The sequence below is a fragment of the Mauremys reevesii genome, linkage group 6 (genome assembly GCF_016161935.1).
Source record: "Mauremys reevesii isolate NIE-2019 linkage group 6, ASM1616193v1, whole genome shotgun sequence".
Classification (NCBI taxonomy): Eukaryota; Metazoa; Chordata; order Testudines; family Geoemydidae; genus Mauremys; species Mauremys reevesii.
The window spans coordinates 84,365,074-84,386,310 of NC_052628.1; the positions used below are offsets into that span (position 1 = coordinate 84,365,074).

General features: G+C 43.2%; 2 protein-coding genes across 5 annotated transcripts in view; one reads left to right on the top strand and one right to left on the bottom strand.

Annotated features, from left to right (window-relative positions):
• Positions 1-21,237, bottom strand: part of LOC120407914 (aminopeptidase O (putative)) — a 416,076-nt gene that overhangs the window by 349,022 nt on the left and 45,817 nt on the right. The window lies entirely within an intron of this gene.
• FBP1 (fructose-bisphosphatase 1) lies at positions 31-19,108 on the top strand. Of its 2 annotated transcripts, none has more exons than XM_039544271.1 (7): positions 31-242; positions 6,534-6,696; positions 8,758-8,850; positions 10,929-11,069; positions 12,369-12,506; positions 16,584-16,703; positions 18,726-19,108. In XM_039544271.1, the coding sequence occupies exons 1-7, from the start codon at positions 73-75 to the stop codon at positions 18,915-18,917; spliced, it is 1,017 nt and encodes a 338-aa protein (XP_039400205.1). In that variant the 5' UTR covers positions 31-72; the 3' UTR covers positions 18,918-19,108. The 2 variants fall into 2 exon arrangements, with proteins under 2 accessions (XP_039400205.1, XP_039400206.1); XM_039544272.1 differs by lacking the exon at positions 31-242 and adding an exon at positions 5,836-5,875.

A 21,237-nucleotide genomic window follows, 5' to 3' on the forward strand; every position in this document is an offset into this window, starting at 1 on the left:
GCAGCGGAGGGGCCGGCGTGTGGGTCTCGCTGCGGCCAGTCTCCCAGCCCGACCCCCGCAGCTGCCGCCACCATGACGGACCAGTCCCCCTTCGACACCAACGTCGTCACCCTGACCCGCTTCGTGATGGAGGAGGGGAGGCGGGCCCAGGGCACCGGGGAGCTCACCCAGCTGCTCAACGCGGTCTGCACCGCCGTCAAGGCCATCTCCACCGCCGTGCGCAAGGCGGGCATCGCCCACCTGTGAGTCGCCAGCCCCTCGCCCCAGCCGGGCCCCAGCGTGGGGCAGAGCCGCCCTGCCGGGCCCCTCGCCCCAGCCCAGCCAGGGTTGCACCTCAGAGGCGGGAATCCGCCACCTCGGCAGGGGAAGGGCTTCCGGGGGGGTCTGGGAGCGAAACTGCCCTTACCCGGGCTGGGCCCCGCACAGCCAGGAGCGGCGGAAGCTCCCTAAAAGTGCGGGGGGGGCGCACCGGCGCCGCAACCGAGACCCCGCCCCTGCACCGCCTCTTCCCCCCAAACCCCGCCCCCTGCTCGGTACGTCCCCGCCGCTATGGCCAGTAACCTGATGGGGCCCTGGGCCCCCGGTTCCGGGGGCCCTGGCGCAGAGCTCCGCTCGGTGGGGCTTTGCAGAAGTGGGGCCTCCCCCGTAGCCCCTCAGCGCAGGGACGGTAGTTTAGGTAACTAAAGCACGATGCGGCGTTCTGAAGCCCTGCACACATTAATTGCAATCCCAGGCTAACAGAGGTTATTGGGAATAAGATTTCTACCCCGCTAAAAACCAAGACTCCCGTCCTCTGAAGCGTGGCCCAAAGGTGCCCTTGGAAGACAAATCTCAGTTTCTGCTTATCAGACTAAAGTTGCCTTGTAAGGACTGGACAAGGTGGAGGAAGCTTACATTGGCCGTTAAGATGACATTGTTTGACTCTGTGTAAACAACATAGGAAGGAAGATGTGTACTACTTAATAGCCAGCCAGGTATGGCAAACCCAGTGTTGACAGGCTGCAGCATCATATACTGTCAGGGTTGGAAGGGACCTCAGGAGGTCATCTAGTCCAACCCCCTGCTCAAAGCAGGACCCATCCCCAGACAGATTTTTTTTGCTCCAGATCTTTAAATGCCCCCCTTTAAGGATTAAGCTCACAACCTTGGCTTTAGCAGGCCACTGTTCAAACCACTGAATGATCCCTCCCCCCATGGATACATTGTAACACTTACATATAATGCTTAATCTTAGTTATCTGTTAATTAGGCAACACCTTGCCTAGCTGAGTATTCTTGCCCTCTCTTTCTGGCTAATACTCTTAAGCTTATTACCTGCCTATATATTGCTCAATATTTATATGTTTGAGACAACACAACTGCACTGCATTAGTACTTAAATACTAGTGTCATGTTTAAAAAAAAAAAGTAAATGTTTAAATTCAGAATTAAGTTTGAACCTTTGTTCTCTAGCCTACTGTTGTGGCAGTTGCTTCAAATGGTGGGTATTTATAGTTCAGGGAAATCTTATTGCATAAAGAGTGCTTGGCTCAATCTCACCTATGAATTTTCTTGCTAACTTCAGTCTTTATCATGACTTTAAAAGAGACTTTTCACATTTCCCTGTTTGCCTACTGTCCTTGTCTACAAAGCCCATATAACCTTTATAGCTTAATGAACAGAAGCTTCAATTCTGGTTTTTAAATGATTTAAGCAATCTAATCCAAACTAGTGCACTCAGAAGAAAGGGCATGTTTCAATGTGTAGCTTCCAAAGGGATTGGATAGTGAATGAAAAATAGTCCTATTGCCCTTTAAAGCTGAAATACTAGCCAACTATTAATGCTGCAATTCTAAACTTTAAGCCATTTTATCTGTTGCTCACTTTAGTGTGGCTACAATTTTCAATAGCCTTTTATTTGTGTCCAAGCAGGTTCTAGCATTTTTGGGATTTTTTTTTTAAATCTGTCAAACATCTTTGCCGGTAGTTTTTAAATAAGTCAGCTAAAAAAAGTGGTGTGATCTTAGAAGTCCTGATGCAAGAGACAATCGTGTGCATAGTGGAAAAAGTAGGCTTATATAGGAGACACTTAACCAGACTTGGAAAGATTAGATTTTTAAATTGATAAGTGTTGATAAACCTTGATTTCATTGTACACACAAACCAACAAAACTTCCACTGATGATTCAGATTTACAGATGAACAGCATTTCTTACTTTGCCTAAGAATTTTAGAGTTTGATTTAAGATGTTTACTTTGTATATTTTGACATGACGACAACTTGCCAATGCTTAAAGCTGTAACTTTTTGAATCTCAGCATTTGCTAGCAAATAACTGTCTGGGCGCCCCCTCCATCCCAATTTCCTGCAGTTATGAAAATTTAAATCTGTAAACATAAAAGCTTAGCACAACTGTGAATTTATAGATAAGCATTTTTAATTTGATACTAGTCCAATTACATTAATCAAATTCTCCCATGCCTATTTATAACTATAGATATCCTGACCTCCTTTCTTTAGGTGAAATTCCCATTGACTGTGGATATTGGTGCATTTAAGAGTTCTGTTAAACAGTAAGCAACTCTTGGCATTAGCAGAGCTGCACACAGATCAAGGACAAGAGATGATCTGCAATTGCACTCACTCTTCTTGTTACTACCTTTATGGGTTCTGACTAACCGCCAATCAGAAGTTTTATAAATGCAAATATTGTTTGGATTAGTACATTCTTTCACATGCTAAAGGGATGTTAAACTCTCTGTCTTGGGCTCTCAGTTCAGCTCATGCTTCCGTGGAAATAATTAGTGCATTTTGTCATGTAGCACAAAAAAGCTACCTTAAAGGAGTGGAAAAACTTTTTTGTACTCAGTGCTCTATCAGTATCACTTGTTACCTTACTTTAAAAAAAACCTCAGATTTAGACTCCTAAATGGTAAAAAAACTAAAAAATGACCTTTTCAAATTTTATATTAGCTTGGCAGGTAAACCAAATGATTAGAAGTTCCAAAACTCCATCTAAAGACATGTCTACATGGGGTATTAGTGCATCCGAGGTGGGGAGTAAATTCTAATACACACTAGCATGTCACACACTTGCTGTCTACATGTACACCCCCTTCCCACCGCCCACCCCCGGGCTGGTATGCACTTAAGTTTCTTAATGCTTAAGTCAATATGCACTAAGGAGCTTTTAGTGCACACCAGCAGGGTCCACACAGACAGCAAGTATCTGCATGCTGGTGTGCACTAGAATTTACACTCCAGCTGGTGAGCGCGCACACACACCCCATGTAGACAAGCTCTCTGCTTTTTTCTAATTTTGTAAAACCCTCTCTATTGTTCCTCCTCTCTAGTGAGTATTTACTGAAGGTAGATGCAATAGTGTTGACTCTTAAGACAAGAACACGACAATTTCAATACAGGCAGAGTAACTGTGGATTTTAGAGCAGTCAGAGTTGGGCTTTAAAGAGAGCTGGTTTTAACCTTAACCACAGCAGAGCTGGTGCTCTGCTATAACTGATATGGTAGAAACTAAGATATGAAGTGGCCTTCAAAGGAACCTGCAGTTGATGATAAAATCTTTGTGCAATTAAACTTTTTTCAGCAACTTCCAGTTTTTGAATGGGAAGACATCTTGATGACTTATGGCTGAATTATCAACTGCAGTCTGATTTATGCTAGAACCACTTTACTCTAATCAGTTTGATTAAAACCTTTTTTTACAATGCAGTGTGGGGGAGGAAATGAGTTTTACATGAAGTTGTGAAAGAATAAGACTGAGTCAGTCCTTGTGGGGAGCTGGGATTTGTCAGTATCTAGGCAATCAGAGCTAGTACTACAGTGAAGTGCTTAATAGTAGCATTGAAAAAAAGCTAGTGCTTATTTTCTTGTACCGATGAATATAAACTGAAGTTAATGCACTGTAACCTACTTCTAATTATTTTGCATATTTATCACTCACCAGATCTGTACTTAGCAGGTCTCTAGAAATACCTACAATAATGACCTGTTCTATTAGTGAGAAACTTAATGGAAACTCTACTAATTTGACCGCTTACAGCAAGTGACAAAACATGTCACCCAAAAGGCCTCCAGCAACACAGAGTAGCCTTTTTATAATTTAGAAATGAATGTTAGCACTAGAGAATTGACACAACTTCTTGTGTTGTGAAAAAGTTGCTGTAAAATGGAAGTAAAACTTCTCAATGGACTTACAAATGACTGGACTAGCTATCTTGACTTAAAATATAGGGCTGATCAACACTGGAACCTTACACAGGCATAGCTACATCTCTTGGATAAAAATCCACATTCTGAGAGATGTAGCTCTGTCAGTGTAACAACTGTAGAAAATGCTGGATTGACAGAAGAATTCTTCCCCTCAGCCTACTTGCTGCCTCTCAGGGATCAACTGCAGCACTTCCATGCCAGCTGAAAACTGTGTGTGAGCCAGCACGAAGAATTTCTGTGTATCAAACTTTCCCATGTTCTTGTTTTTGTAATAAACGTTTATGTACAGATGTGAACTGTACCCATTTGAATTATGGATGGTTCTTGTCTGACACAGATGGCTTTATCTGACCATTTAAAAACTGCTCCACAAGTTTTACTCAATACAGTATCTATGTAATTTGTTTCGAGACTGAGGCAGCAGCACTTTCCTTTTCCTCTTGGCCTTGGTCTGGGCAGGAAATTATCTTCCACTGAGGTTTGTGTTCAAGTCATGTATAGATGGGTAAGAAATAATATCACATGCCTTTTACTTTTGAAGCAGTGGGGGATGGAAGGAAATATTGTGAAATGCTCCGTTAAACCATGCTCGTTAGAAGGAAATTGCAGAATTGAACTTCAAGCCATACTGACTTTAAATAATGTGCAGACTGGACAAAACTATGGTAATTTGCCTTCAAGATTTAAGAAATAGCCAGTACTAGTGTGTCCATTCCCAGCTCTTGCTGATGGGAATAAAACACCTGCCATCTCATTGGAGAAAGTTTGGCATAGAAGAGCACAAGTGCTTGTTTCAGTGGTGCATGGTGCCTGCCGTGTGTGTGTGTGTCATTGTGGTCTTGGAGCTGCTCTGTGCAGACCAGAAGATGGGTGGAGACAGCTGAGGGGGGGAAGATGAGCAGCTTCAGTGGAAGTTTCCTGCAAGCTTCCACTAGCAGAATTGATGCATCCTAAGCTAAAAATAAAGCTGCCCTCCTGTGATGGAGCTGCTGGGAGGCAGCTGTGGACATTCCACAGGATGCAGTGGTGATGTGGATGTAGTTCAAAAGCCCTGAACATCAATAAGTTGACTAACCTCTAATGCATGAGCTTTCTAATGAGGTCACAAAAGACAAGCCTCATGAATGAGGCTGGCTGAAGCTAAGAGCAAGGATTTTTAGAGATGCTGCAGGAGGAAATAACAAGCAGTCACACAATCTCAAGTCATAGCTATTATCTTGAAGGTCCTGGATTCATGGCTACCAATTTTTAGTCCTTTTAATTACTGTATATACTCGTTCATAAGCCAAATATTTTTGGTAATAAAGTGACGCATCAAAGAGCGGGGGTCAGCTTATAAATGGCTCTATACCAAAATTGATTTTAAACTCTATGGAATCATTGAATTGAATATCTAATACATTGTTTTGTTTACCTGGAGCGTCTGCAGGGATGGAGCCTTTCAGCTCCCAGTGGCCGCGGTTGACCGTTCCCAGCCAATGGGAGCTGCGGGAAGTGGCGCGCCTGATCCGCCAGCAGCTTACCCTGACGGGCCAGGAGCCAAAGTTTGCCAACCCCTGAAATATAGGGTCAGCTTATGAAAGGGTCATATAGTTTTTGCTATTTTTACCTAACCATCTTGGGGGACCGGCTTATAAACGAACGGGCTAATGAACAAGTATATATGGTAGGTCTTAACCTATTCCAGCAGAGCTTGACTAATTATGTTTAAATGCTACTTTTTGTATTTTTCTTAAATTGTGAGTATCTTGTAGACTTGATACAATAGACTTGAGACAATAGTGGCTGTTTGGAAATCTCAGAATGAAGGATCCTCTATCTTCAGGATAGGGGGAGGAAGAGGAAATCGGGCAGTTCACTGGCCACTAGATCAAAACAATTGAATGGAATTGCAGTCTCATCCAAAAAAGTTATAATAGAAGATGGAGGTCTATGATGGCATAAAGTAAACTCTCCGACATTGGAAGGGCCAGAAACAGTGCTCCTAATCTTACAAAATGTCATACAATAGAGCCTCAGAGTTATGAACACCAGAGTTACGAACAGACCAGTCAACCAAACGCCTTGTTTGGATTGGAAGTACATAATCAGACTAAAAAAGCAAATATAGTGTTAAACAAACTGCTAAAAAATACAGGGAAAGCAGCATTTTACTTCTGCATAGTAAAGTTTCAAAGCTGTATTAAGTCAATGTTCAGTTGTAAACTTGAAAGAACCATAACGTTTTGTTCAGAATTACAAACAACCTCCATTCCCAGGGTGTTCGTAACTGAGGTTCTACTGTATTTTTTGTTCCTCATGAGAATCTCTTTCCATTGCTTTAGCTATGGAATAGCTGGTTCCACCAATGTGACAGGAGACCAAGTAAAGAAGTTGGATGTCCTTTCCAATGACCTGGTGATTAACATGCTCAAGTCATCGTTCACTACGTGTGTTATTGTGTCCGAAGAAAACAAAAATGCTATAATAGTAGATGCTGAAAAAAGGGTTAGTAACTTACAAAACTTGTCAATACTTGGATTCAAGTTAACTTTTACAAATCCTTTTCTTCAAATATGTAAAAATTGAACTGGAGTTAAAGATTTCAAAGGCACTTAGCCAAGAGACGTGTTTTTCTGGATACAGGAAAATTGTCAGTTACATTTTCCATTCACTCCTACTTGGTTTCTTTCCTCCAGTTCTGCTCCCACATCTTTTGAGCTTTTCTTCCCCCTTTGGTCCTAAATTCTGTATTGTTTGTACTTCCTGTGTGTTCTTCCTCCCTCCCCCATGGTTCTCAGGCAGGCTCTTCCTATAGCATTTTTAGTAAATCACCAAATAAATTTTTATGGCTCAATCCATAAAGGTCCTTCCTCAGGCAAACTTCCCACTGAAGTCAATAGGAGTATGACTCAGCAAAATCTGAGTAAGGACTTCAGGACTGACTTAAAGAATTGACAGTGTCATTGAATTGTAGTATAAGTGTGGGGTTTTGGTTTTTTTACACTGTTTTGTAGTCTCCTAGAAATATTAAATTTCTACTAGTATTCTCCTGCCTCTTCAAAAATTAAATAACCAATAAAAACAAGTTTATGAATTTACTACATGGCCTACGCAGCTGCATTATTTATATGTATTTGCAGGAAGGTATACACTTGTGAGAAGTATTAGTGAATTGCTCCTGACTCATTTTGATGTGACCATGCCACAATCGTGGTGGTGGTTTTCTAATTTTTTCCTAAAGAAATATCAAAGTATAATAGAATGTTTTGTTGGAACACTTTGGTGCCTTTTGTCCCAATTAAACACAACCTCCAGTTGAAAAGGCTAACAAGACTCAATGCTGGAGCACCTTAACTTATTTTTTTTTTAAACTTTGAGACTCCGTGTTAAAGCATTTTGCTGCTGAATCTGAGCTAACATGCTTTAGCTAAAGCAGAAGTACTGCCCCTGTTAAAGAGCCAGCAATGCTACTAAGGATTGCTGAACTTAAATCAGCTACAGGGATCATGATGATTAAAGGGATACCAATTCACTTAAACACTTTTTTTTTTTTTACTCTTATGAACTACAAGTAACTTAAGTAAAGGATTAGAGAAATTTCCCTTTGTTGGTATCCCTTGTCTGAGTCTTTCATGCAGCAGCAGGAGGAACTTTTTTTTGTAAATTAGGAAAACAGCATGGTAAAGCCACAAATTGGCAGTGGGATGTGAGAGCAGGTGTAACAAATCTCAGCTTGGTGTTTCTTTGAAGTACACTGTACATTATTCAGGAGTTAGGTGTTACTCTTGACCAGGTAGGTTGTTCTTGGGTTTTTTTAAATGGCTCAAATTATGAGCCTAAACAAAAACTGATCTCAATTTATATCATACTACTGTGTAAATTAAAGGCACAATTTATTTTTATAAAAGATGAAAAGGTAAAAAACAGCTAGGGTGCTAGGTGTTGCAGGGCCTCCCTATCAGTTGCTGCTTACTGTAAGTGAAGTAATAACTAAGCATACGTTGATGAGCTAAGGATGACCTTTTTAGCTTCAGTATTTTTCTTTGTGGCTGTAGCAAGACTTTACTGCACTGCATGTGCCATTACAAGAACAGTGGCATCATCTGCTTTCAGCTAAACATTTCCCAAATTCTGTTCATACAGACGCTCAAGCAATTAGACAGTGGTGAAAACTTAGCCAAAAATAAGTCATCAAAATAGTATTCCACTTCTTGAGAATATAGCTACATAAACATTCCCTTAGGGCTTGTCTACATTTACATTTTATAGCGCTCTAACTTGCTGGCTCAGGGCGGTGAAAAGTCACCCCCTGAGCTCAGCAAGTTTGAGCGCTTTAAAGTGCAGCACTCGGCACTAGTCCCCTTATGGAAGTGGATTACCAAGCAGTCCCAGCGCTCGCACGTGACCACGCTCACACTTCAAAGCACTGCTTTGAGGTTTCTAGTGTAGACATAACCTTAAACTGTTCTTGGCTAGAAATTAGCCTGAGTAGATTAGGTGGCAAAACATTTATTTGGAGTAGATAGGCAAATAACTAAATCCAGTTCCTCTGTTTTTATTTTCCAGGGTAAATATATAGTCTGCATGGATCCTCTTGATGGCTCTTCTAACATTGACTGCCTTGTTTCAATTGGAACTATCTTTGCCATCTACAGAAAGGTAAAGTGGGATGCTGTTGTGCGGGGGTGGAGAGAGGGAAGCAGTAGTTCTTCACACTTAAGCAGCTCATGATGGAATAAAGTTGGATCCGAAGATTTAATGAAATCCAACTAAATCTACAAATGCTTAGTTACACAATACCTTTGAGTGATACACAACACTTGGTTAATAGACCTACATACATGCAATCCTGATTGAATATCAATTAGCCAGTTAGATTCCTCTAACAATGAAAAGGATAATAGGAGTTAAATGCTTCATAATTACTCATACAACTTGAGACCAAACAAAATACTAATCTAATCTACCTGAGTTATGTGCATTCTTCAATTAAACTGGTTCTCCCATCTTGTACAGATAGTCCTATCAGCCTGAGGACAGGCTTCCAAGAGGAGATTCAGTTTTAAACACTGCTTGTAAATTTAACATGCCTAATTCATTCTGAAAGATGGAAGTCTCATTTGCAGGCATATGAAATACAGGATTAACATGTCTCAGGCATGGAAACTACTGTGATTTCAGACAAGACACACTGTCCATCTTTAACTACCCTGACCCAGGTTTTGATGCACCTGAAAGTAACTTCTTTGGGCTCACTTCCCCCAGGAGCAAAGGAAAACAAGTTCTTGGCACTAATCAATTGTAAACATTACGACTAAAGTTCCACTTTGTTTTTTAAATTCTGCCTCAGATTTCTGCATCAAATTGAAGGTACTCATTATTAAGGTGATGTTTTAGTTAGTTTTTAGTAAGTCAGACATTTTACTAAAAATACCAGTGAATAAAACATGGGGGTGGGCAGGACTGCCTGGGAGAGGGTGGCCTGGCTGTTTTTTTTGGGGGGGGGGGGCGGGGAGCACACAGCCTGGGACCCCTGCTGGTGCAGGGAAAAGGAGGGTTGGTGGGGCCAGCAGGCTCCCTACCTGGCTCCACACCTGGCTGCACACCTCACCCCCGTCAGCAGCAGGCACCGCGGTTCCTGGCCAATGGGAGATGCAAAGCCAGCACTCTGGGCAGAGGCACCCCGCAGAGCTGCCTGGCCATGTCTCTGCCAACATTTGAGCAAGGGGGGTGGTGCCACTTCCTGGGAGGGGCTCCCTGGTAAGCACCAGCCAGAGCCTGCCTCACCCTGTCCTGTGCCCCAAACCCCTGCTCCCTTCCACACCCAAATTCTGCTGGGGGGCAGGAGGGTTGCGGTGGCCTGAGACTCCAGCTGGTGCAGGGGCTGCCCGAGCTGCCCCAGAGCCAGGTGCAGTGGACACTGCAGAAGTCACTGAGTTCACAGAAAGTCATGAAATCTGTGACAAACTCTCAGCCTTACTTATTATCACTTTCAAGACACTACATCTCTCTACCCCATCTTCTACTTCCTGCATTCCACCCTAGCATTTGACTTCTCACTTTGGCCCTGATCCAGCAAAGCTCTTACGAATGTACTTTAAATGTAAACATGTGAGCAGCCCAGTTGACTTTAAAGTTAATCATATATAGAAGAGCTTTGCCAGATCAGGGCTTGTTTCTAGTGCTTTCATCATGAATTATTTGTATAACCATAGTGTCTAGGAGCCTAGTCATGGACCAGGACCCCAATATAGTAGGCACTGTGCAAACAGAACAAAAATGGTCACTACCTTAAAGAGCTTAGTCTAGTATATGACCAGAGAAAAGATGACTTGGGGGGAGGGGGGGATGGAAATTAACAAGGAAACAATGAGATCAATGTCTATCACATTGACCAATATTGTAATCACCACACTAGCAGCCTAATAGCTGTGAAGTTTTTGTCAGCATTACAGAACAGCAGAGTCTTAAGGAGAGACTTCTGATTTTTTTTTCTTTAATAGGTGACCATACTCTAGCAATAAGCTAAAACAGGTATCTTAAGTTATTGCTGCTTTTCAGCAGTTGAAGGCATGCTGACTTAGGCCTGGTTTTCCAAAGGCATGCACTAGTAGCTTGTTATAGCAGCATATGCTGTTGTGGGTCCATTACTGTAAATAAATGAAGCTTATAAAATAGATGACTCATGGGAATTTAATTTAAAAAAAAAATCTTGACACCCTTCCTTCCTATTTCAGTCTTCTCCTGAGGAACCTTCTGAGAAAGATGCTTTACAGCCTGGACGTAATCTTGTGGCAGCTGGTTATGCCCTCTATGGGAGTGCCACAATGCTGGTGTTAGCCATCGAATCTGGTGTCAACTGTTTTATGCTTGACCCGGTAAGGAAGCATACATCTGGTATGAATAGCTTGCTCTTGTAGAGATAAAATTCCAGAACAAATGTTTCCTAAGTGGATCAATATACAGAGCTGCTTCCAAACTAAATCTTAACATCTGAAGATGCAGTACTCTTAAGAGAACCAGTGGGAGTTGATATGCCTATAAAAATAGAATAGATAAACCCCCAAAGGCTTCTGGCATTCTTCCCCTCTGCTGGAGACAGTGGTCAATCTCACTCAAAATTGATAGTTTAGTCAGAATAAAGTATACATCATGTGCCACCTGATGTGATGAATATTTAAGTATTTTTTGCATTTGCAGAATTTCCCTTGACTGTCTCTTGTAGTTTAGTATATTCCTTAACTCTAGTACCTTTCATTTTTTAGTAGGCTAGAGATGCAGAAATACATTTAATATTCTCTTACGCTTACAGATCACATCCTGATTGTTTAAAAGAGTAAGTATGGCGTGTGCATGTGTTTGACATCCTAGAAGCTATTGGCCATCTGACTTGTTAAACATACTTTATTTCAAATCACCCAGTGCTGTTGTCTGCAGTGATTCAGTTTAATTTAAAGCCATTATATTGTAAATCAGGTTTTGCCACTTACTTTTACCAATAGTAAGTCGTGTTTGGAATGTGCCATGGCAGTAGTTTCAAGGAAGTAGAATTTTGTTTTCTATATAGTAATGGTTTAAATGTCTGCATGTATTACCAACTTTTTAGTTAGTTTAGAAACTAGGACACTTTACAATTTCTTTTCCTCTCTCCTACAAATGTGAACTTACTGCAGTAGAGACTAGATACCTTAAACATTTGGTAACTATATACTTTTATCACTACATTACCGTTTTCATTCTGATCAGACTAAGAGTGTCAACCTTGTTACCATCTCATGGCTAGTCAAATTGAGTTAGAAATCTCAGTCCAGCTCCTAATGAATAGGTGTTCGCAATCCCTGGAACTGCCCACAACTGCACCTGGGCCATCAGTTGTAAAAAGAAAAAGAACTGAGTGGACTTGCATCAAACTACTCTTGACACAGGATAATTATTTTGGAGATGGGGAGTGATCATGTGAAGAAATTTGCATGATTCAGGGCTTTTGGGGTATCTTATATGGGTAAGCAAGACTTTTGGTCCAAGACTACAGAGCTGTACTCCCCCCGTACTGAATTGTAAAAAGAAAATGGAAACTGCAGTAGGTTTTCACTAAATTGTATGTAGCACTAACTTGCTTTTAGTCTTGCAAAGAACACACATGTACAGTTACTGACCTGCTTTCTCATTATTGTCAGGCAATTGGGGAATTCATTTTGGTTGATAAGAATGTGAAAATCAAAAAGAGAGGAAATATCTACAGTCTCAATGAGGGCTATGCTGCATATTTTGATCCTGCAGTCACTGAGTATCTTCAAAAGAAGAAATTCCCTCAGGTAAATGTTCACTTTCTAGAGAAATTTTTCTAAGATAAGCAAATGTTCAGTGCCTCAAACTTTAAACTCGGCTGTCATGCATACGTGTAGGGTGTCAAACGCCAAAGTTAGGCAAGACTGAACCCTAATAGTGTACAAGTGTACCAACTATTCCTTAGGCTGTTTAAATTGGTAATCTCTGAAGTCATTTTATGGATCAGTAAGCACCCATAGCTGACTATTTGTTTATACAAAGTTACAGAGCTTGTTTTTCCTCTCTCATATACTTCAAGTCCGCCAGCATTTTGTGTTAACTTCATTTTGGTGGGGTAAGGAGCACCATACCACACTCAGAGTGGCTGATTCAAAAGTTTCAGCAGCTAGTCCAGTTAATGGTGATAACCATATAACCCCCTCCCCCTTTTTCGATAAAGCACTTGTATTTTTTTCATTCTGTTTCCCTTGCTGCTGTAGCCAGTGCTGGGTCTAGAAAGGAGTTGGGGGTTTGAGGCCATGCTCTATGGTGGCTGAGTGGAGAGGAACTCTCATCCAGTGCTGTAGGAGCAGCACTTAGGAGGAAGTGAGGGATCTGCTCCTTCTCTCCCACAACCAGGGCTGGTGCAAGGATGTTTTGCGCCGCCCTGAGGCGCCCCCCCCCCCCAGCTCACCCCCGAGCACGTCGTCGCTGCTTCACTTCTCCCACCTACCAGGCTTGAATCGGCGCCCAGGCAAGCGCAGAGGTGAGGAGAAGAGAAGCAGGGAGGAGGACAGCAGGAGGAGGCAGGGGGAGGGGTTCCCCCATGCTCATGCCCCCTGCCCCCTGCCTCCCCCCCCCCTCCCCCCCTGCCCATGCCCCAGCCTCTGGCGATGTGGTGACGCCCGACCGCCCGCCGCAGTCACCGCCGAAAAAAAGAAAAAAGAAAATCCTCCCTCCTCCCGCCGCGCCGCCTGCTTAGGGCGCGCACCAGCCCCACCCACCCTACCTACAACACAGGTCCATCTGATGGTGAATCTGGAGTACTGGTGGGGTGTAAAACAAGTGCTTTGTGCTGCTGGCTGCTGGACTGATATGATGACTAACTATCCTCAAGGATTAAGGACTCAAATGTCTGTTTCTGTTTTTTTCTGAATACCTGTCATGAATGAAGAGCCCAGAATTTGATAGGTGCTGGCTGTTTAACTTCCTCCCTTTTTAATTACAGAGAGTCTGTCCAGGTTCCCAGGGCTACCACCCACTGTTAGAAAACCCACATGGGAACCCTAGTGACAACAGGTGGCTTTACAGCTTATCTATGTCCAGTGCTAATTGCACTGGCTGAGTAATACCTGATGAATACCTTAAGTCAGGGGTGGCTAATGTGAGCCTGAGGAGGAGCCAGAATTTACTAAATGTACATTGCCAAAGAGCCACAGTAATATGCCAGCAGCAGCCCCCATCAGCTCTGCCTCCTCCCACCCCCAGCGCATCCTGCCTGCCAGCAGCCCCATGGATCAGAACCTCCCTGGACCTCCTCCCATCCCAACTGCAATCAGCTGTTTCACTATGTGCAGGAGGCTCTAGGGAGCAGCCAGGGTGTAGCAAGGGAGGGGGTAAGAAGGAGCATGGGCCTTGGGAGAAGTGGTGGAGAGGGCAGAGCCAGGAGTTAAGCAGTGAGCGCACACACATACACCCAGCACGTTGGAAGGTTGGTGCCTCTAGGTCCAGCTCCAGAGTTGGCGCCTGTGCAAGGAGCTGCATATTTTCTGAAGAGCCACGGGTTGGCCACCCCTGCCTTAAGTTTAAATAAAACCTTAGGGGTTTTTTGTTAACTTGTGTCAGAGCTAGCAGGACCTTGATTTGATCATTTTAATCAAGATTCTCAGAGTCAGTTTAAGGAGCTCTTTGGAGTTAGATCTGAGCTGACTTCAAAAAATCAGACTGAGGTAAAGTCAGCTATTGCAGACATGAAAGATGTCTTATCTGTAGCAGTGTTCTATGCAATGATCTTCCTTTGCTATCAGCACAACTATAATAGGGCATAATTTACAATACAACATGCCATCTCAAAGACAGGCATATTTTCGAGTGGATTTTTATAGGGTTGTAAAATAAATGTAGTTCTCACTTGAAAGCTTTGGAGACATACACATTAGAGTAGGATATCTGAAATTCAAGCTTCCCCATACTGCCCACTGTCTGAGCCAGAAAACCATCTCTGAAGATACATCTACACTGCAGCTGGGACTGTGCAGCAAGTTGTATTCCCACATGGTGCCTGGGCACCAGCAATATTCAGAGCCCAGCTCCACCAATATTTGGGGCTAGGTGTCCTGGCCCCCGGCCCCACCTGCCGCCCTCTGCAGAACCCATAGAGCAATGGTCACCAACCTGTCGATTGCGATCAACTGGTCAATCCTGGAGACTCTCCCAGTCGATCAATCTCTGGCCGCGGCAGCGCAGTGGGGTTGCCTGCCACTAAGGCAGGCTCCCTGCCTGCTGCAGCCCCACACCATTCCCTGAAGTGGCCAGCAAGCGTCCAGGGAAGAAGCGGGGGGGTGTTTGCAGGCACAGCATGTGGATATCCTTGCAGAGAGAGGCAGCCTGCAGCGCCACATGCCTCTCCCAGGGGCAGCAGAGGCACGTTGCTCCCTTCTGGGAGCAGCATAGCCATGTGGTGCACTACTGTCTGGCAGATTTTGGGGGTGGAGTGGCCCGGCCTAGCTCAGGATAGGGAGGAGGTGCTGATGTGCTTGAGTGGAGCCAAGCCCCACTGGGCCACCAACTGGGAACCACCCAAGGTAAGTGCCCCCTCCCAGAGCCCCACACCCTCTACTGCACCCCAACCCCCTGCCCCAACCCTTACCCCCTCCCAGAGCCCACATCCCCTCGTGCACCTCACTCTGTCCCAGCCCAGAGCCCCCTCCTGCACCCAAAATCCCTCCCAGAGCTTGCGCGCGCACCCCCCACCCATGCCCTCCAACTCCCTGTCCCAGGCATAGCCCAGAACCTCCTCCCACACTGCAAACCCCTCAGCCCCAGCCCAGAGCCTGCACCCCCTCCCAGTCTCCTGCCCCAGCCTGGTGAAAGTGAGTGAGGCTGGAGGGGTGGGGGTGGAGTGGGCAGGGTCTCGGGGAAGGGGTGGGGTAGATCTTGGGTTGCCCTTTACACTCAACATCACTTTTTGAATTTAAAGAGGTTGGAGACCACTGCCATAGAGCAAAATACAATAAAACCTCTATTGACAAAACACTAGCCTTCTGAACAATCAGTTATGAGCCTTTTTCCTGACCAGAGGGAGTGGGGGGGGGGGGATGGAAGTACCAATACTACTAAGAATAATTATTAATAGTGACCTCAAATGTCAACAGCCCTTCAGCTTCCAGTGCATTGGAAATTGCTTTGCAGTGTTTGAAGGACAAGAAGAAAGTGATGATGCAATGCACCATACTGCAGCTTATGCACTGGTACCTACTGCAGTTTTGAGATGTTGCAAGTTATGAATTTGATTCCCCCCCCCCCCATTAATTCATGAAAAGGGGTTCTGCTATAGATCTGATTTAACTTATAACTCTGAAGTGGTGTGATCTGGTGGACACAACTTGATGGAGAGGAGCTAGAGACAGCCCTGGGTCCCCCCACCCAATGGAAGATGGCAACTCTAGTTTCTAACGTTGTCTTGTCAGTACACCTCTACCTCAATATAACATGACCCGATATAACACGAATTCAGATACAATGCGGTAAAGCAGTGCTCCGGCAGATCAAAGCAAGTTCAATATAACGCGGTTTCACCTAGAACGTGGTAAGTTTTTTTTTTTTTTGCTCCTGAGGACATCGTTGTATCGGGGTAGAGGTGTACTAAGAAGGTAGCATGCTTAAGGCTCTGGAATGGGAATCTGGAGTCCTGTGACATTTGTCTCTGCCACTGATCTTTTGTATGACTTGGATGCAAAATGACTTGCCCAGTCCCTCTGTTTTCCCATCTGTAAAATGAGGATGATAATTAAGCTTTGTAAATTACTTTGAGTTCTGTGGATAAAACACACTATGCAAGAGCCAAAAAGCTAACAAGCTAACAAGATTCAATCAAAGGTTGTTTATCAAATGTCTTTATACAGGATGGCAGCTCTCCATATGGTGCGAGGTATATAGGTTCTATGGTAGCTGATGTACATCGTACCCTAGTGTATGGAGGAATCTTTTTATATCCAGCCAACTCCAAAAGCCCCAAAGGAAAGGTAAAAATGAATTAACCTAATTTTAGAAAGTATGTAGTCTGATGGAGTCAGTGTTGTCTAAACTATTCTAAGATTTTTACAAATGAACAGCCAGTTTTGAAATGTTTTATGGTGCACAAATTGCAAGAATATATCTACTGCCATGGCTTGACACTAAATGCTACTTTAAAAACCCTGCAAACACATTAAGAACTGGGTGCTCTCCCAATAAGCCAGTCAGTTCTGCCCTCTCACCATATCATGGTAGGATTTCTCTGCTGCTCTCCTGGTTGTGCCAGAGGCCCAGGGGTTCCCACCCCCCTAATCTCTCCCAATCCCCTGGCCATTTTCATAGATTCATACTTTTCAAGGTCAGAAGGGACTATTGTGATCATCTCATCTCACCTCCTGTATAATAACACAGGCCACAGAATTTCCCCAAACTAATTTCTAAAGCAGATCTTTTAGAAAACATCCAATCTTGATTTAAAGATTGCCAGCAATTGGTAAACTTGTTCAATTGGTTAAATTAAATTACTCACTGTTAAATGTACACTATTTCCAGTTTGAAATTGGCTAGCTTCAACTTCCAGCTGTTAAAATAAAGATCTCCTGGAGATGCCTTAAAGCAGTGGTTCTCAACCAGGGGTACACGTACCCACTGGAAGGTCTGTGTACCCTCCAGGGGGTACATCAACTCATCTAGATATTTGCCTAGTTTTACAGTAGGCTACATAAAAAGCACTAGCGAAGTCACTACATTCAAAAGTTTCATAGACAATGGTTTATACTGCCCTGTATACTATACACCGAAATGTAAGTACAATATTTGTATTCCAATTGATTTTTATAATTAAATGGTCAAAATAAGTAAGCAAGTTTTCAGTAATAGTGTGTTGTGACACTTGAATTTTTATGTCTGATTTTGTAAGCAAGTAGTTTAAGTGAGGTGAAACTTGAGGGTACACAAAACAACTCCTGAAAGGGGAACAATAGTCTGGAGATGTTGACAACCACTGCCTTTAAGGGAGCTATTGCTTGCAGATCACTCTACTTCTTGTTCCTCTACTCTCGACCACCAGAGAGTGGTGGTCTGTGAGAAAGTGGTGTGATTCTAGGCACTTGCATTCGTACTCCACCCTCCCATCCTTACAGAATTGGTAGGGCTCAATCTGCTTTCCCCTTTTCTCCTCCCAAGAATAGGGGAGGGCAACTGTTTATTCAGCAAAACTTTAATCTGTTTTGAAAACTTCTGGGTGAATTATTGCTTCAGCTTCTAGATAAGCCAGTTATTCATTACACAAACAATGACACAATCAGTTTCTCAATGCAAACTTCAGTGACCTGTAGTTTGTTTTTAAACTTAACTATTCATTAATAAGTGTTGTGCACACCATCACTCACTTTACAGCAGTGATTCACCACCTTTCCAGACTACTGTACCCCTTTCAGGAGGCTGTGTCTTGCATACCCCTAAGTTTCACCTCACTTTAACTATTGCTTACAAAATCAGACATAAATACAAGTGTCATAGCACACTATTACTGAAAAATTGCTTACTTTCTCATTTTGGTCTGTATGAAGTCTAGTTTGTACTGACTTTGCATAATTTAACAGGCTACATAAAAAGCACTAGCAAATATTTAGATGAGTTATTGTACCCCCTGAAAGATCTCTGCATACTCCAAGGGTACCCACGCCCCCCAGTCAAGAACCACTTCTCCACAGTACTCAGCATTCACTCAAGTGCTGCACTATGCCTGCAGTCAACAGGAAAGTGAACAATCTCCATAGAGAGCACGTGGCAACACAATGTTCACCGTGTGGCAGATGGGTACAAATACAGCCAAAACCTCACTGTCTATACTAGGAAAAAAAGACACCATATAAGCTTGATCTTTGCGTCAAGAGGTCATTTAAATTTGAAATATTTACTGCTGATTTCTTAGTATGATTAATACTAAACTTTTATACATTTTTATACAAAATATCCTGCGATAATGTACTCTACTGATCACTATAATTTTGGCTTCTCTCTTCCAGCTGAGGCTTCTCTATGAATGTAACCCAATGGCCTTTGTAATTGAGAAGGCTGGGGGAATTGCTACTACAGGGAATGAAGCAGTGCTGGATATAGTGCCTGAAGATATCCACCAGAGAGCACCTATTGCTCTGGGATCGCCTGATGATGTGCAGGAATACATTGACATGGTCAAGAAGCATTCAGCCAAGTGAAGTAGTCTTGCTGCAGTACAAAGAAGTGCCTTACAATTGGACCAAAGATACTGTGAAGTACTACTGACTTAAGCTATTGTAGGAAAGCAAGAGAACCATATTTTCATTGTTTACCAAAAAGTAAACTGTTAATATGTGCAACACAAATGCATTTTTTCCACTGTGGCATTAAAAGCAAAACTTTAAGGGAATAATGTGCCTCCTCTCTTACCTCATAACTACACAAAATCCACCATATTTGATTAAAAAAAGTTTTGCGTTGTAGGTAAAGTGGCCATTTACAGACCCCACCCCCCCACACATCGCATTTCCCTCCAATGCTAAGGAATGCCACAGCAGAGGGCCTTCTACAGGGAACACCAGACTTTTCTGAAAGATTTCTCCCTGCAGATGGCTGGCTGCAGTTTCCTTATAGACCGACTTATTGGGCCTTGTAAATACTAGAATCTTCAGTCCTGTTGCAACATTTGTAAATGCTAATCTAGATATTCCACAAACACTTGTTCCAAGACACAGATGTTTGTTCCTGATTATGGTCAACCTATGGTCATTCTGATCAGCAACAAATATTTGTGGTGCATCTAGATTAGCATTTACGATGGTTAGCTGACTGGCAATCAACTCTAGTCTAGATGAGGCTTTTGAAGATAATCTGGATTTGGAGAGTATGTTCAGAGGGTATAGCTCTGCTGTGCTTAGCTCTTTGATCAAAAGCAGGCTGCTGCATGTTCAGCCCCAGTTATTGTTCCTAGAGGTCCATGAAAGCATGGGTCATAACAGGTGTACAGCAATGCATGGTTTGTTAGTGAAGCCACAGAAAGGCACTTTTGTGCCCCCCCCCAAGCAGCCATATGTCCACTAAGACCTTCCCGAACCACATGCTAACCTGCTAATTGGCGAACTCCTATGAGTGCTTCAAAATCCCCACTGTCTGTCCATCAGTCTCTGGATAGAATGTAAAGTGTGTGTTATGACCAATAAAGCCCTAAACGGCCTGGGACCAGCCTACCTGAGGGAAGCGCCTCTTCCTGCTGACCACAGCAGTGGCACAGGGACACAAGAGGGGCCCTCCCTCCCCACCCCCAATAAGAGGAAGCAATTGGCAGGGCATTCTGAGGACTCAGACTCATTGAAACTTGCTCTCTCTACCCCCTTGGTCTGAAATAGTCTGAATTTGGTGGCCTCCAAGTACATGGCAAGATGTTTGATACGGTTTTTGGAAAAGACTAAGAGTATGCTTCCCAGCATGATAAAAGTGGATGTGCAAAAAGAATTTCTGTATGTGTCTCGCTGAGTTCCTGTTGAAATAACCCCTTAATGCTGCTGAGACTTCACTGCATTATTAATGTTGGGGCTCTAAAGCCTTGGGTAAGCATATTTTTGTTTTTAAATCTAAAGAGGCTGAGGACATAGCTCCTACCAGCACACTCCCGAGAGTACCTACAACTTAGAAGTGTCTCCTGGGTTTTTATATTTAAAATTTGCATTAGAGTGGCTAGCCAATCCATGCACATGAAACAGGTAGACAGGGTACTGTACCTGTTAGTATTTCCTTAGCTATGTCTTATGCTGAACTACATCAGGAATTCCTAGCTGGGCATATCTATTTTTGAAGACTACACCCTGGCAGAAGGCAAAGGTTATAGAATGAAGGACAGTACTGCCTAATAATAGTTCAGTTTTTAGATTAGGTAGTAGGGTTTTGTTTGAGGGGGAAAGACTGTCATTTGAACAAGTTAGTGTTGAACGTTAAGGGGTAGCTGTAAGGTATACAGGGCTAGTATGAAAGCTCACATGACCTTGACTGCTTTTTAAATTTGTTGCAACCATTTACATAAAAATCTGCAAGAGATGCTTATAAATCCATTGGCAGAATTAGCCATTCATACTGAATGGAAGTGAAAAGATTACTCTCACCAGAGTGTAAATCTTTGGATGCAGTTGCCATTTTGGCATTCTTCTGCTAAGACGCTGAAGAACTTTGGCATTTGGTGAAAGGTCATCAGCTCTGATTACAGCCTATATATGTAACTCAAACTACTAACATTTAAAATTTGGAGGGGGGGGAGGAGAAGGTCCAGGGGTGTCATGTTTAAGAAGCAGCTCTAGCCCCGCATCCTAATAGAAATGTGAATCATTACCACTTTTGTAGTGATTGTCAAGCAAGTCAAGAGAAGAATCTTATCAAACTGGATCTTGACAAGGCTTTATGTATATTTTAAAATTACTTTACATTTCTATAGCACCTATCTTAAGGGCCACTCAAGCATTTTTAGGAACATAAATTGCACACCTGAGGTTTTATTCCCCTCCCTCACAC